General features: G+C 55.5%; 1 protein-coding gene across 1 annotated transcript; it reads left to right on the plus strand.

The window, feature by feature from the left end:
* The first annotated feature begins 1902 nt into the window (after positions 1–1902).
* SPRYD3 (SPRY domain containing 3) lies at positions 1903–16439 on the plus strand. The gene is made up of 11 exons (XM_035002580.1): positions 1903–1997; positions 3733–3879; positions 4889–4964; positions 5480–5604; positions 5921–6056; positions 6911–7096; positions 13094–13243; positions 13658–13715; positions 14370–14489; positions 14576–14748; positions 15082–16439. Exons 1-11 carry the CDS (start codon positions 1975–1977, stop codon positions 15214–15216), a joined length of 1329 nt encoding a protein of 442 aa, XP_034858471.1. The 5' UTR covers positions 1903–1974; the 3' UTR covers positions 15217–16439.
* Positions 16440–16641: the final 202 nt, after the last annotated feature.

Here is a 16641-nt window from a genome sequence, read left to right on the forward strand (position 1 = left end):
TGAACTACTGATACATGACACACCATTGATGAATCTCAAAGTAATTATGCTGAATAAAAGAAGCCAGACACTCCTCCCCCCGCAAGAGCATATATTCTGTGATTTCATTTATGTCAAATTTTAGAAAAGGCAAACTGAACTAGTGACAAAAAGCAGATTAGTCGTTTCTTGGGGATGAGAGAGTGAAAGGGAGGGATTACAAAAAGAGCACAAAGACACTTTTGGAAATGATGGTATGTTCACTATCTTGACTGTGGTGATATTTTCATGGGTGTATACATAACTTACCAAATTGTACACCTTAAATATGTCGGGTTTATTGTATGTCGATTGTATCTCAATAAAGTTGTTTGATCAAATACATTTAGATATCAAGTACAAATTACCAATTAAATCCTGAGAATGCCAACAGATTGAGGATTCACCAAAAGGGTCAGCCCCACACCTGGGACCTGAAGATGAGGAAATCTCGAGTGGAATCACCAACCATCAGTAACACTTTGGAAAACCTTTTTCTGCCATCTCTCCATTTTAGGCCCGAACTAACTAGCTAGTTCCTGGAGGGAGCCAGGAGACCCTGTGTGGGATTGGGATGGCTGCCCTGGCCTGTTGCTTTTTGGCTGCCTTTGGGTAGAGCTGAGCTGAGGCTTGGGGTATTTTCATAGCTCAGGAAGAGGAGGTCAAAGAGTAGCAATGAAGGAAACAGGAGCTGGAGATGAGCTGGGGAGAGTAACTCGATTTATGCAATCCAGGGGTTGGAAGGGAGCTGAGAGACCACATGCTTCAAAATTCTTTTTATGGGTAAGAACACCAAGACCTGACCTCAGGCACAGACAGACCTGAGGCTCTAATCCAGATTTCCCAATTTCCCATCTACATTTACTTCCCTCATCTATTTCCATCATGCCAAATGGCTGCCGTTTGGTATACAAGATGATGGCTTCCATTCCACCCAACATTTGTAACAATAACTGTTTGTAAGAATGGGATAAAGCCCAGGGTCTGAAGGATATCACAGTCTAGCAGAGACTGATCTATATACAGAGGTGACTTTTACATAATAAAAGGTTGTAAAAAGTGCTAGCGATGAGGCGCAAACGACATGGTATGAGAATGCAGAGGAGGGAAAACCCTCGAATCTGGAAGAGAGATCTTGTGATGGGAGGCGATCGGGCAGCCCTAAACACCCTTTAGTAGGTGAGTATCCTTCTTCCCTTCACATAATGACTCCGGCCTAACTTTCCTTAGGTCACACCCAGAGCCTCCGTTCCGGAACAGCGTGACGTTTATGCCACTGTGCCTTCTGCATCCGAAGTTCTCTCCTCCGGGAATGGGCTGTTCCCAGAACCCGCGGAAGAGGACATGACACGGAGCTCCGGGGAATGGAGAGCACACGGTAACAGCATGGCTCCGGAGAATAGAAAGCATGTGGGAACAGTGAGGCGCACGAGCTATGGAGGCCAGCCTCAGGATCCTCATCAGCAAAAAGGACATAATAACAAGATTCATTTCAGAAGGTTGCTGAGTGGATTAAAAGGACATTCCTATGAAGCTTTCTCTCAGCGCCACGTCCGGCACAGAAGGAGCGCTCAGGAAAGACGGGCAGTCCGCCGAAGGTGCGCAGCGACCTTCTCCCCGCCCCGCGCAGGAGCCGCCCCTAGACAGCCCAGTCAGCGCCCAGGGCGCCCAGGGCGCCCAGTGCGGCGTCCACGCCGCCACGTCGCCACCTCCCACCCTCCGACTCTCGGGTTTACCACCCCTATCCTGCGCTAGGTACCCAGTACACCGGGCCGCGCCCGCCCCTGCCTGCGTCCTCCGATTGGCTCCTGCAGGTGCCTGTCGTCCTGGGCCGCTGCAGATTGGCCGGGGTGGGTGGGGAGGGGCGGGCCTCGGGGAGCGTAGGAAGGGCGGGGACCCGGATGTGTGTGGTGGCGGCGGCCGAAGAGCTAGGGTGCGGAGCTGAGAGGCCTATGGATGAGGAGGACGCGGCGGCCCCGGTAGGCGGGGATCGGGGGCGGGGTCCCGGAGGCCTCGGGTCTCCACGGAGCTTGAGGCGGGAGGCGGGGGTCCTGGGCGGAGGCCTCCCTGGTCAGGGGCGGGGCCTGCTCCCCGGTCACGGGGCTTCTTGCATCGGGACCCTCCTCGGCCCGGTGCCGGGCCTGGGGAGACTGCGCGTAAGTCGCGGTGACGAGCCAGACCCCCGGGCCCCCGGGTCTCGTCTGAGCGACCAGGCCGTGCCCGGGCTGGAGGCGGGACCCGGTGCGGCTGCCACTCGCGGGTGCCAAGGCTGTGCGGTTCTGGGCGAGCAGATGTCCCCAGGTCTGGGGGCCAGTATCTGGGGTGGAGCCCTGGCCGCGTGCGAGGAGCGCAGCCCCGCTGGTGCCTACCCTTCTGGGCCACGTGGTGGCTTGCAGCTACTGCAGCAGGGTGTAACAGGCGCTTTAGGATTGAATTCAGCCCAGCTGAGGCTTATTTAAGCACCTACTGTATGCAAGGCACCGCCACGCCTTGATGGAACCCCTGTACCAGTGTTTGGGGTGATGGGAAGAGAAAATTACCTCCCGTTTTTCTCACTTTTGGCTTCCAGGAAAAATAAATCCATCCATCCATCCATCCATCCATCCATCCATCCATCCATCCATTCATTAGCATTGTTGGTGGTTTAAATACCCAGGTCATTCTACTCCTCTCCATCTTCACTGCTACCATGCTAACGGATGCCATGTCTCATTGGAGCTACTGCATCAACTTCTGACTTAATTGTTCACCACTTCTGCTTTTGCTTCTGTCATGATCAGTTCTCCAGCCAACAGCCTGAATGATCTTTAAGATCTGATAAACTGGGGCACCTGGGTGGCTCAGTCGTTAAGGCGTCTGCCTTCGGCTCAGGTCATGGTCCTGGAATCCTGGGATCGAGCCCCGCATCGGGCTGCCTGCTCCCGCAGGAGGCCTGCTTCTCCCTCTCCCACTCCCCCTGCTTGTGTTCCTGCCCTTGCTATCTCTCTCTCTCTGTCAAATAAATAAATACAATCTTAAAAAAAAAAATCTGATAAACCTTAAAATCCTTTCATTTCTTAGCTTAAAACTCTCCAGAGGTTTCCCATCCCACTTGCAATAAAATGGAAACTCCTTAACATGGCCTATAGGGCCTTGTAGGGCCTCTCTGTGGCCCCTGCCTTTGTCCCATCCTCTTCTTGAACATTTTCCCGCACATTCCCTACACACCAACCACCCTGGCCTTTCTATTCCTCTACCATAGCTGCTTCTTTCCACCCCAGGACCTGTGTCCTGGCTGTCCCCTCTGCCTGAAGTACTCTTTCTTGGGCTTGGCATGTGCCTGGCCTCTTCTCAACTCAGATGTCACCTCAGAGTGGCCTCTTCTGTCCACTGGATACAAAGTAGTCTTTAGACTTTACCCCATTATTCTGTGTCACCCCACTCTGCTGTTTCTTCCACTGTCCAACATTGTCGGGTCTGTGTCTCATCTGTCATGCCCAGAATGGAAGTGCTATGGGAACAGGAATCCCACCCATCTTGTTCACAGCTATATCCCTAGCACCAAGAACGGTGCACATAGTAGGAGCTCAGTACATGTTTGCCGAATGAAAGGATGCAGATGGGGATTGTTGACTGACTTCGAGTCCCGTGCCCTGTCCACGTTCTGGGTCGAACAGGCTGAGCTGCTTTGCTTAGGGCCCTGCTTCCTTCTCAGTCCCCTTCTCCCCATGGCAGGTTTGTTCTCATGAACAAGATGGATGACCTCAACCTGCACTACCGGTTTCTGAATTGGCGCCGGAGGATCCGGGAGATTCGGGAGGTCCGGGCTTTCCGATACCAGGAGAGGTTCAAGCACATTCTTGTAGATGGAGACACTTTGAGGTAAGTTCAGAGGAGTGGTTTCACATTTTCCTTGCTGTGCCAGATCTTAGAGATGAAAAAGGGCTTTTTTGGAGGCAGAGGACTGTCTGCACTGCATTGGGAGGGCCTTTGACCCTGGAGGCCTTTCTGAGTGGAGCAGTATGGGCTGCTGCAGCCCGCACTCCCTTCTGCCTGTGTCTCCAGGTCACTCTGTCCTGGTCCACGTTGGAAACAATCATGTCAGAGATAGGAAGCTGTGGGTGTCTTGAGTTGCCCAAGTGCCTTGTTCAGAGGACTCCAGTGGGCGTGTGGGGTGTTTGTATCTCCTCGGCCTGCGTCTCAGGGGTTGGGTTTGGTGGAGAGTGGCCCATTTCAGAGGCAATGGATTTCCTGTTTTGGGAAGGATAGTTCTGTAGTGCATCCTGCCCACCACCTTCCAACCCTCCGGTGTGTGTGTGTGTGTCTGTTTTCTCTCTCTTTTCTGGCTTGAACCCCCTCCCTGACTCCTTCTGAGCCTAATTCTCTGACAAAGTTGTCCCTGAAGGGGGGAAGGAAGTAGTGCTATTTAGCCTAGAGACAAGAAAGCTGAGGAGTGAGGACTGAATAACCGTCTTCCAATCTACGAAGGGCTTTGGTATAGAGGATAGAGACCAGCAGCTGTTCTTCAGCCCCACTGAGGACAGAGCCAGAGGAAAAGGGCTGAAGCTGTAGCATGAGGGATTGAGCTTAGACAGGGTTGTGAGACCCCCTACTAGGCAACTAAGGGAGACTCTGCATTCTTTTCCCCCTGGAAATGGAACCAGGCTTGTGTTGGTGTGGTGTGGGTTGGACCCTGGCTGGAGGCAGCGGGAGGGGTGGGTGATCTCAAGTATCTTGTGATGGTGTCTGTGCAGATGTCCTGAAGTGTGGCCTGGTGGATTCTCCTCTGTGTTGGCCCTCACAGGGTGGGGGGGTGGGGGGGGATGCTGAGGCCCTCCCCCCAACTCCTGGGCTAGGCTGCTAATGGACTCCCCCCTCATTCCTCCATCAGTTACCATGGAAACTCCGGTGAAGTTGGCTGCTACGTGGCTTCTCGACCTCTGACCAAGGACAGCAATTATTTTGAGGTGATCAAGGCAGTGGGTGGGTAGAGCAGGGGATGAGCTTGTTAAGCTCCAGGGAGCTCTTTTACTAGATTCTTGATCCGATCCTTTTAATTTTCCATCAGGGCTGTCTACTTGGCTGAGAAAAGGGCACAGGATAGCATGGTGCCTCAGCTGAGAGACGGGTGCCCTAGTCCTGTCACCCTGTCCCTTATGCTCTCCTGCCCCTCAGCTAGGTAGACTTTGACACATATCCCAGACTCTGACTGATGGCCTTTCCCACCTGCTAACCCGAGCCCAGCCTCTGCTCCATTTCCTATCTTTTTCCATAATTTGGAAATGATTTTCTGAGTAATCATGATATAAAGTAGGCCCCTAGTCTCCCCAGTTCTTCCCTGAGTGCCCTTTTCTCTGATTCACATGTTTTTTTGTCTCGTTGAGCCTCTTTGAGTCTTTGATGTCTGACTGCCCTTCCCCAGGCCCCCAGCAATTCATCCCATTTCTGGTGCCTGCTAACTGCCCTGCTGTCCTCCCTCCAGGTGTCGATTGTGGACAGCGGGGTCCGGGGCACCATTGCTGTGGGGCTGGTCCCTCAGTACTACAGCTTGGATCACCAGCCCGGCTGGTTGCCCGACTCCGTAGCCTACCATGCTGATGACGGCAAGTGAGTTGCTTCCTGTGGAACCTGACCCCTTTCCTATGGATTTAGGGACCTTAGATACAAAGGACTACCGTGGGTGGCTTTTGCCATTCCTTTACCTATCTTGGGGTATTTTCATGGACTTTATGATCAGAACGGGAAGGTGGCCTGATAGCAAGCCTTGGAGGTTGGCAGACTTAGAGGGGAGGGTGGAGCTCATGTGTGGAGACAGGTAGATGCATCACCGAGTGGGAGCAGCGAGAGGGGCCCCAGGGGTCAGTGCCTGGGAGAAGTTGGGAGGCCAGGCTCAGGTCCTGTGTCTGTGCCGCTCCTTCCACAGGCTGTACAATGGCCGAGCCAAAGGCCGCCAGTTTGGGTCAAAGTGCAACTCCGGGGACCGGATTGGCTGCGGCATTGAGCCTGTGTCCTTTGATGTACAGACTGCCCAGATCTTTTTCACCAAAAATGGGAAACGGGTGAGTGGGAAATCCTGGGTGGGATTTAAGTGGCTTGACGCCATCCGAGGAATTGTGGGAATGAAAATAACCTACCGGCTGGGGCTTGCCCAGGGACCCCTAGGCTTAGTTCCCACCTCCTTCAGGCCATCCTCAGCTTCTCCCAAAGTCTGCATATAGGAGAAGCCACTTCCCCTGCCCAGGGAAGCCGGGGCATTAGCCTAGATGGTAGATGCAGAGGGGCAGGTTAGTGCAGTGGGGGGTGAGCAGAGATTGTGGGGGACAGGATCGGGTGATGTGGGGGAAGGTTTTGAGCAGAAAAAGAGAGGGAGAGGTTATGGCCTGGATGCATAAGCTGGAGGTCCTCTTTGGAGCCTTGCCTTGAAGGCTTTGAGGATATGTCCTTTCTGTGTGTTATTTTCTTGTTTCACTTCTTTCCTTTCCTCTTCAGAGAGAGACTAGTAGTGGTGAAGGGATGGGGAAGAGCAAATAGAAGAGAGGGATCCCCAGCTCTCTTTTCCTATCCAGCTCCCTCTCCCACCCTGGGAGGATGGCTTTCTCAGGGCTTGGCCTTCCTTAGCGTCCGTGCCTCCGCACTTTCCTCCTCCAGAACACACTCACGTGCCAGAAGCATTTGGTGGTAGCAGGTCAAGAGACTTGTGTTTGCCTTCTAGCTCTCTGGATACTTTGCTTGGCCAGGAGTCCTTATAGCCACTTTTTCAACTTTTCGGTGCCTCTGTTTTTCTGTCTGTCAGTGTGTGTGATAATTATGTGTCGCATCTTCTCAAAAGTACCCTCGTGAGAATTAGGTGAGCTATGGAAAAGGGAGCTCAGCATCAGCTCCCTCTCTCCAGCCCTCCCTCCCTCCCCTGCAGGTGGGCTCCACCATCATGCCCATGTCCCCAGATGGACTGTTCCCAGCAGTGGGCATGCACTCTCTGGGTGAGGAGGTGCGGCTGCACCTCAACGCCGAGCTGGGCCGCGAGGATGACAGTGTCATGATGGTGGACAGTTACGAGGACGAGTGGGGCCGGCTGCACGATGTCCGAGTCTGCGGAACTGTGAGTGAGGCGGTTGGGTGGGAGTGGGCAGACCGGGAGGGCTGCGCCGAAAACCCGTGGGCCACATAAGTGGGTCTGAATTGCTTAGAATGGGGAATGAAGACGGTGTCTTGTAGGGTTTTGGGAAATGGGAATTTGGGGCCTTGACATGATTCTTTGAATCCAGGTCTGTGTTCTCCGTAGTGCTGATTGTCTTTCTTCCCTTCCCCGGCCCTGAGAACTCAGGTTAGTTGCTTTACTCTCAGCACAGTATTAGGTTTTCCTTTGCCTTCTTTGGTTCCTTCAGCACTTGGTACCCTCTGCTGCCCTACACATGTGCCTTTGAGAGGCTGGGGCTCATTTGGAGGTGGGATGCCTGGATCCCCCTTTTGGCCTGATCCCAGTTCAGCGGGCCCACGCTCTCCATTCACTGTGGGGCATGTGTGGTCACAAGTCCCACTCCTGTGGGGGAAGGTTCTGAGATCTCTTTGTAGTAAGTGTGAATGTCAACGTCTTCTGTCTTCTCCCTACATTTTAATAGAGGACAAGAACACAGGCAGATGAAGATTCGGTGAGAATCCTTGACTCTCCAAATCTTGCTTTTTTATATATCTTCCCGTTGTACCTGCTCTGGTCTCTCCCTGGATTTGAAACTTTCTTGAGGAGTATATGGACCTTGGGAGAGGGAAATTCTTCAACTCTACCCTCTGTGCCTCATGCTGGGTTGGGAGTGAATGGCTGCTGAGTCAGGGGTCTGGCCCTGACCTCCAGTGGGCTGCTGGGGCCTCCCACTTCGACTTGTCCCTCGGCTGCCCTCTTGCTCCTGGCTCAATCTTTTTCTCCACCCTCTGGCCTTCTCACCCCAACTCAGGCTGTTTTTAACTCAGCCTTTGATAGCAAAACAGAAACAGTGGGGGTTGGGAGTGGATTATGAGCAAGGCTCCCCCCATCCTGGAGTTCAAGGTGAGTCAAATCCAAGGAAAATGGCAGAGTGTGTGCCCTCCTGCTGCTTCTGACATTCTGCACCCCCTCTGGCCCTGGGGTCTGAGGATGGCGGTGGCTGTAAGCCAGGGGCTTTAGATGCCCACTCCTTGACCCTCATCTCTTTCCTTTCTTTCCCCCCTTCCACCATCATTTTGACAACAGCTATAGAGTTGAACTTGGGACTGAGCCAGGGCGATGTTCCAGCTCTCATCCCCAACCTCTCCTCAAGAGTGTTTTCCTGGCATCCTTTCCCTGCCTGGACCTGTCCCCACTCTGCCCCCAGCTCCTTCCAGGCAATCTTTTCTAATTGATGTAGAGTCCTGTAGACATTTATAAATAGCTTTCCTTCCTCTCTGCCCTCCCCCAATGCCCTCAGGTCACACGTTGGAGAATTTTTTCTTCCTTAGACATAAGCCGTGAAGTTTGGCTCTTCTCTCAGACCCTCACCCCAGCCTGGTACTGCCAGCAGGGTGGGGCACACTCTTCCCTGAGCACCTGCTCCGCTGGGGCAGACTGGGGCATGAGCCTCTTGATAGATATTTGCCTCTCTTCTCCTCTTGCCCTCTACCCCATCTTCCAAATGAGGGTGACTTACCCAGTTTCTTCTATCCCCACTTGTCTCTTGCCCTGCTCCCTCTTGTCTCTTCTGACCATCCAGTGTATTTCTGACCCAGCCCTCAGAGTTGTTTCCCCAGGAGGAGCCTGGGAGAGGTCATTAGGGGCCCGCCTGTACCTCCCATTTCTAAAGATGTCTGGCTCAGCTGTTTCTCCTCTTTGGTCTTCCTGTTTTCCATCCCCTCTGTGGGGAGCCTTTCCACGGGGCCTCAGACCTCTTGTTGTGGGTTGGAGCCTGTTTCTCCTGCCTTGGGTGATATTTCCAGTAGAGTGCCTTTTAGAACCATAAAGGTTTGGGAGAGGCTCTGACGCCATCTGGTCCAGGGCTTCCCAGTGCGGAGCCGGAGACCGTTACCTGCCATGTAGGACCTGTAGCATCCCTGGCGCCCAGACCCAGGATGCTTGGAGCTCCCTCCCGTAGTCATCCTCGTCATCGGGACAGCCCTTGTGTTCCCAGAGTTGTTCTTGTTGTGTGGCTGATGAAAAGACAGCCCCAGACAGAAGCAAAGAGACCGATTCAAATGTCAAACAGTGAATTAGCTGCAAGACTAAGCCCAGATATTCATTCTTTGATCTGTTGCCCCTGCCCTGTCCACTGCTGGATACATGCTGTGCCCTTTTCCCTAGCTCTCTCCTGTAGCCCGTCGTCTCTCCTTCTGGCCCCTCTCATGAGATGAATCTGGAGTTCTGGGCTTAGGTTCCCACTTGCCCTGTGAGTCTCCTGACGAGCCCTCTTAGCCCTGGCCTTTCTAGGGGAGCTTACCTGGCTGCCATGGGACCCTTTGCCTTCTAGGCCTCTCTCTCAGTTTGGAGTCTCAGTTACCTCTCTCTCCCCTTCACACTGGTTCTTCCCACCAAGAAGAACAAATTCCTGACCCCCTTTTTTTGGCTCTAACGTTACATTATGAACAATTTCCAACATACAGAAAAGTTGAAAAAATGGTACAGTGAGCACCCATCTACCCACTACCTAGCTTCAACAGTTGTTTGTATACAGACCTGGCTCTTTCTTGAATGGAATTCTTCCCCCTGCGTCCTGTGGCCTCAGTTTCCCCTCCCAAAGAGTCCCCCCTTTGCAGAGCTCTGAGGGTGTTGAAGAGTGGCTGCTGTCTTTGCTCAGGGATGGGGGTGTTGCCCCTCACCTCATCCCTGCCCCCAGGCCTTGCAAAGTGAAGTCATGTGTGGAGGGTGGGGGGCAGTGGGTAAAGCTGGGGGATTAGACTCATTCTGTCTTTGTTTCCTGCTCATAGCTCCTCTGACAACTCCTTAGTGACGGGGCAACAGCTTTGGTACACAAAGAGGGGTGAATGAGGCCCCACCCTCCAGGGGTCCTCCCCCCCCCAACCCAACCCAGGAGGAGACCGTGTTGGAGCCTGAGCTGGCTGGTGGGGAGCACGTCCTGGGTTCCTGTTTCAGCTGCTTCTAGGCCCTCAAGGCACTGAGCCCTCCCTTGCTCCTGTCAAGAGGGATTAGGGTCTCTGCTGGCAGGAGGAGGAGGGTGGATACCAGCAGGAGAGAACCAGCAGGAGAGCAGAGGCGGGGAAGGCGCTACCGCTAAGCGCATGCGGTGGGGGGTTGGAGTGCAAGAGGCTCTCTGCACCTGGTGCTGTGGCCTCTGCTCTGTGCCCTCGAGTCCACCTGTTTGGCCTCCCAAGGCTCTGGGGGTGTGGGGGGGAGGTGCAGGAGTCGGGGGCTTGAAAGCCCCAAGGAATGGGTGCCCCTACCCCCACCAAAGATGTAGGGGAGCATTCCTATTGATTGGGCATTGTTGGAGGAGAAGCACTAAGGGGACAGCTGGTGGGTTGGGATAGAGTAATCTGGGGTGTGCTTATCTCTCCTAGGGGGGACTGTGACCAGTTCTGGGAGCCTAAGGGGCCATTGTAGTTGGAGTTAAGGGCTGAGATGAAGGGTCGTTTCCTTCTGTGACTGGCAGGTCTAGTCTTTTGTAGCTGTGGGGGACTGTTAATGTTTAGGGAGTATTGATGTGTTGGTATGTTCTGGTCTAACTCCCATTTCCTGATCTAGGGGAAGGCAGAACAGGTACTGACCACTAGCGAAAGTCACTTGCTCAAAGTCAGTGGCTAATAAGTAACAGGAATTAGGATCGGAACCCAGGTCTGTGTGATTCTCTTTCTGAGAGGCTTCTGAGGCACAGGTTGAGGGACCAGCGTTGAGAGTCTGGCAACTCAGGGGCTAAACCTCCTATCTGCTCTTGGTTGCCAATAGCCCCGTCTCAGGAGGGGAGGAGTGAACTCTAGCTACAATCTGTCTGGAGGCCATAGTGCCCACCTGCCCCTGTAAGTGCTGGGAACGCTCCAGAGGACTCGCTCTGAGCACTCGGGGAGACTTCACTGGACAGGAGCAGATGAACTGGGGCGGCTTACACCCTGAGGGGCGGGTGTTCCTCTCTTGCGGAGGGCAGCATTTGTGGGGACCTAGCCTCCCAGCTGTCAGCCGGCTGTCTGAGTGGTGTGCCGGCCGGGGAGTGGGTGGCAGAGCTCCACCGCTCGTGTGCCTCATCCTCCTGACCTTTTTAGCTGGAGGGAGCGTCCCCACCCTATCCACAGACAAGGCTGCAGCGGCTGCCCTCCGCAGGGCTGAGGCTGAGGGAATGGTTGGGCGGGTTTTTCCCAAGGATCGGGATCTGGAGCATCTGTCTCTTGGCTCTGGAAGTGGAGAACACTGTGTTTCCTACGCCGAGGCCAGTTGGAGGGAGTGGGTCAAGGGCAGCTGTGGGGTCCCCCACCCAGTTCTGCAATGCTGGCTGGAGAGGGTGGGCCGGGGGCTGCTCGCACTGGGTGGAGTGTACGCCAGCGGATGCGCACCAGGCACCACCCCTCCCGCTTGCAGGGAAATGCAGAGGAGGAAGCCAGGCTGAGCAGAGAACACAGGACCGTGAGGGGAATTCCAGCAGTGTGGGCCTTAATGAGTAAATCAGAAGGTGGCCTGCCGGGGACCCCATTCTGGGGAAAGAAAGCAGTGGGAGCTAACAGAGGAGACTTGGGCTAGGGGTGTAAATATGAAAGAGGCAGCATAACCCGACACATATAGGATCATGGCTGGAGGAAATGGAAAGAGCCTGGGTGTGGATATCGGAGGTTGCCCATGCGGCTCTGGCTTTTCCCCTGGTCATCTCCCCCTGCCTCCAGGACTCTTTTGGAGGCGGGGGGGAGAATGGACTTGAGGTGGCAGAGCTTTGGGGATCCAAGGCTGAGAAGGGGATCCAGTCCCTCCGGTTCCTCTGAATAAGGTGGTGATGCAGGCCCTGCTTCTGCCGGAGACACACGCAGGCTTCCACACTGGTGCAGGCGAGCCTAATTCCTTTCCTGTTCAGGCAGGAGTTCTTTGGGGGTGAGAGGCCAGCGTCCAAAGGCTTGCCAGGGATAAGTGGAGGATGTCCCCAGGCAGTGTTTTCTTCAGGGCTGGAGGGGCAGGAGGGTAGAATAAAGTCTTGAGGGGCAGTTTGGCTAATTAAAAAGGGATTAAGGACTCCCAGGTGATGCTGAGGGTGGGGAGAGGGGATGGGGTTGAGTCATAACCCCACTGTTACCATGACAACTGATAAATAAATCCTCCCAGCTTGGGGGTTGCCGCCCCATCATGCCCAGGCAGGGCCATTCTGGAGCTGAAGAGCCCCAAGAGTCCATCAGTCGCCTCCGCTCTCCCCCCACCTCCACACACCCCTCCGCTCTACAAGAGCTGTGAGGGGCTGTGAACAGGAAAGCTTGCCTTCATGTGCTCAGCCCGCCTGTTCCCGGCCCTCACATTAAGCAGAGGAGTAGAGCTGGTCGTTCTGGGTTCCCTGGCTCCCCTTGGCACCTCCCTGACCCAGCTCTGTCTGAAGCCAAGGAGAACAGACCTTGAGGTATTATGGTAGTCCATCCCAGGCAGAATTGGTTTTTGAGCTCGTCTCCCCTCCCTCAGACATCTGGAGCTAGCACCCAGCCTCTGTACCCTTCCTGTCCTCCCCATTAGGCCCCTCCAGGGGTCCGCTCAGCCTAGTCTTCATGGCTCCTTCTCTCTGCGCCCAGAGCCCCTGGGGAGGCCTCATCCAGCAGGGTGATTCAGGGAAGTGAGGCCATAGCTTAGAGCCCCCCAGTGTGCTCCATGGTGCTCAGCCGCCTGGGCTGCTGCCCACTTCTCCCCCAAAGCAAGGAGAATCTGCAGCTCAGGCGACAGATGGGTGCGGGGCCAGTCCTCCGGCCCATGCCGCCACCTTTGCGACCCGCCGGTCCTCCCCATTCTCTCATGCCTGCCTGGGACGTTGGTGCCCACGGTGCGCCTCTAGGAACCTTTCCCTTTCAGCCAGAGGTTTTGTCAGACCCAGAAACTGGTCTGGAGTGCCTTGGGACCAGGTTTCTAGGGCAGGTGTCCGTCTGCCCTCCGCACCACCCACTGCCCTTGGCTCTTCCCCCACAGCTGCTGGAGTACTTGGGCAAGGGCAAGAGCATCGTTGACGTGGGGCTGGCCCAGGCCCGGCACCCACTGAGCACCCGTAGCCACTACTTTGAGGTGGAGATCGTGGACCCTGGAGAGAAATGCTACATCGCCTTGGGGCTGGCCCGGAAGGTGGGCACTCGTGCTGGCTTTTTACCTGTGGAGCTGCTCAGCTTTGGGGCTCTTGGGATGGGGACAGGTGGGTGGGCTGTGGTGGGAGGGTCTTAACCCGGGACAGGATATGGTTGTATGTGTTTGCTGTGGGAGGGTACAGACTCCCCCCATGCCCTAGGACCAGGTAGAGGGTCGTGACTGCACCACGCACACTGGGCCTAAAGGTGGGGTGGGGGCAGCCTGCAGCCCCGGCTGTGAAAGCCAAGTGCCGTGGTCACCTTCCCTGCTTCCCCTGCTTCCCCGTGCCTGAAGGGTGTGGGAGGCCGCAGGGGTGTGAGCAGCCATCTGTCTAAGAAGATTGAAGGTTCAGATGCCCTCTCCTGCCCTCTTTCCATAGAAAACCATAGGTTTTCTTTTTCCTTCTTGGTGCAGGATTATCCCAAAAACAGACACCCTGGCTGGAGCAGAGGCTCTGTGGCTTATCATGCAGGTGAGTCAGGGCTGCCAGGGCTGTGGGGCACGTACAGGCACAGGGACATCCATTTTCCTGAACCCCCGCAAATGGTCTCCCCTCCAGCGTCCGGCTGGAGAGCCTTTTCCCCTGCTGCCGTCTCATCCCCCCTCCCTAGGCCGGTAGTGCTTTCTCCTTGTCTGTGTTTTTCCTCCCAGCCTGAAAAGCAAGGGGAGCCGAACAGGGGCGGGGGAATCTGGGCCTAAACTGGACATTCCAGGCCTCTGAGTTGGCTCCCTCTGCGCCCTTCTTGCAGATTCTGCACTTTCTTTTTTTGGTCGGCTTGACTTCCTTTAGGGTTTTCTTAAGAAAGGAGTTGCTGTGAGCTCCTGGTGTCACCCCCATCCCCTTCTTGGCCTTTCTCCCCTCTTCCGCCAGCTCCCTGAGGGAGTCTGCCCCTCAGCTCCTTGTGTGAACAGACATTGTGTCTCTCTCCTTTTTTTTTTTTAATCTGGGGCCTCTTTCTACTTGTCTCTCCATTTTTGTTTCACCTTGACCCCCTCCCTTACTCGGGGCCAGAGAGGGAGGTGGGCAAGCATTCTGCTTGAAACAGGGGCCTCTCTGGAGGGGTGGGGTAGAGTGTCAGCCCCTCCTTCAAGTGTGTGTCTTCTCTTCTCCCCTCCCCCCTGACAGATGACGGGAAGATCTTCCATGGCAGTGGTGTGGGGGACCCCTTCGGGCCACGCTGTTATAAAGGGGACATTATGGGCTGTGGAATCATGTTCCCCCGGGACTACATTCTGGACAGTGAGGGTGAGTGGGGTGGGGGTGGCCAGCCAGGCTGCTCGGGCAGACGGTGGGGGCAGCACCACAGGAGCTCAGGTTTCCTGCCCTCCTAGGTGACAGTGATGACAGTTGTGACACAGTGATCCTGTCCCCAACTGCCCGAGCCGTCCGGAACGTCCGGAATGTCATGTACCTGCACCAGGAGGGAGAAGAGGAAGAGGAGGAAGAGGAAGAGGAAGAAGATGGGGAAGAGATTGAGCAAGAGCATGAGGGCAAGAAGGTGGTGGTAAGTGGGGGAGGCTGTGGGGTTGGACTAGGGTTCCTGGGTCTGGGCAGGGGCTGGCATTAGTGGGGAATAGGACTGTAGCCAGAGCCCCAGAGCTGGGAAGAGGGGAAAGCCTGTGGTGGGTGTGTTCCGAGGTGCTGGACAACGCTGCCTGGACTGTGCTGGGGAGCTGGTTTCCAGACGCCCTCTTGTGGTCACCTCCCACATCACCCTGAGTCTCTCCCCTCCGGCGGTTCTCGGAGTTGGGAATGCTTGCAGTTCAGGCCTGTGTGGCTCTAGCATCATCAGAGGAGGCCAGAGTCAGCCTTCTCCTCTCCGTGCCCCCACCCCCAGGTTTTCTTCACTCGGAATGGCAAGATCATCGGGAAGAAGGATGCTGTTGTACCTTCTGGGGGTTTCTTCCCCACCATTGGAATGTTGAGCTGTGGGGAGAAAGTAAAAGTGGATCTGCATCCCTTGAGTGGCTAGGGGCTTCTCCCCTAGACCTGCCCCGTCTCCTTTTCCTCACCCTTTGCAGAACCAGGTGCCCAGTTCCTGCCTTCCAGGATTTGCTTACCCAGCAGGCCCCAGGGAGTACGTAGCCCCTCCGCCTCTCCCAGATCAGGCCCCTGCCAAGCCCCTCTGTGCCCACGTTTCTGACCTGGTGCCACCCCGATCATCAGTCAGTCCTGGGCCTAAGTCCCTGGTTGGAAAGGAGCAGGCCCAAAGAATGGTGTTGCTATATTGGTGAGTCCCACTTGCTTTGGCTGGTGGACTCTCGCACGCCCCTTTCCCCTCTGGCCGTGTGAGTGGAGAGGAGTGGGCACCCGTCTCAGCTGCTATTTGGGCATGAGGCTCTGCAGAGGATGGAGTAGAGACTGCCCCCTCCCCTGTTTACCATAGTATTTCTCCTTGCCTCTTCTTTTTGTTCTTTGTCCTCATTGTGTGGACCAGTTGCTGCTGTTATCCCCCCTGGCTGGGCTAGGGGGGCTCTCTCGGGCCTTCTCTCTCCTTCCACTGACTGCTGTCTCTGTTCTTTCCCCTGAGAGCCCGCTTTCTCCCTCACCGCCGGCTCAGGCACCACATAGTCCCACAGAGTCTGATTCTGGCCCCCCACAGCTGTACGCACTTAGGTGGGTGTCCATTATGTGTTTAATGGAGGGAGAGAGGGGCTACTCGGTGAGGGGGGCTGGGGTCTTGGCTCCTGTTCCCTCCTTGCCATCCTTGGGATACCTGGTGGCACCCTTGTCCCCAGTTCCCCGGGCTGTAGGCAGAGACTCCAGAGCAGGTTTCTCCTGCCATGGTGAGGGCAAGACCCCAGAGCTGTGGTTGTGAACCCTGAGGGCAGCTTGGCCCTTCTCTCCACTTCCCTGCCTACCCCCCCCCCCCGCCCGGGCCCCAGCTTGCTGCCTGTGCCAGTTGCCTGTTTCGCTTCAGTGTTGGAGTCTAGCACTTAACATGTGTCCTACCCCACCAAGCCCTCCTGTCTCCTACGGCCTTGACCCCTGACCCCCTCCCCATACAGTGACTTCTCCTGGGAGGGAGGGAGCAGGAGCTGTTGGCCTTGGTTTGCACAGAGTGGGTGGGCCTTGGGGAAAGGGGGTGAGCTGCTGTGTTGCTGGGGTCCCCCCTTTTGGCCCTCCACTACGATGTATGAAATGTATGTACAGCCCAGAGATGTTTATACAGCCAATAAAGATGAAGTTTCTGTATTTATCGGTACGGCCTGGACAGGGGGACCCTTTCCAGTCCATAGGGCAGGGACAGGGCTAGAGGTGGGGGCAGCTGAGGCAGCTTGGACTTGGACCAGTATGAGGCCAGGATGGGGATGGCGTGTGTTCCGTAGACCTGGCTGTGGGCCTGGGATGCCCCCAAGAAGCACAGGTATGCCCCTGGGAGACACAAGGCTTTGAC

This window comes from Mirounga leonina, unplaced genomic scaffold (genome assembly GCF_011800145.1).
Source record: "Mirounga leonina isolate KUSES-001 unplaced genomic scaffold, KU_Mleo_1.0 Mir_126, whole genome shotgun sequence".
NCBI lineage: Eukaryota > Metazoa > Chordata > Mammalia > Carnivora > Phocidae > Mirounga > Mirounga leonina.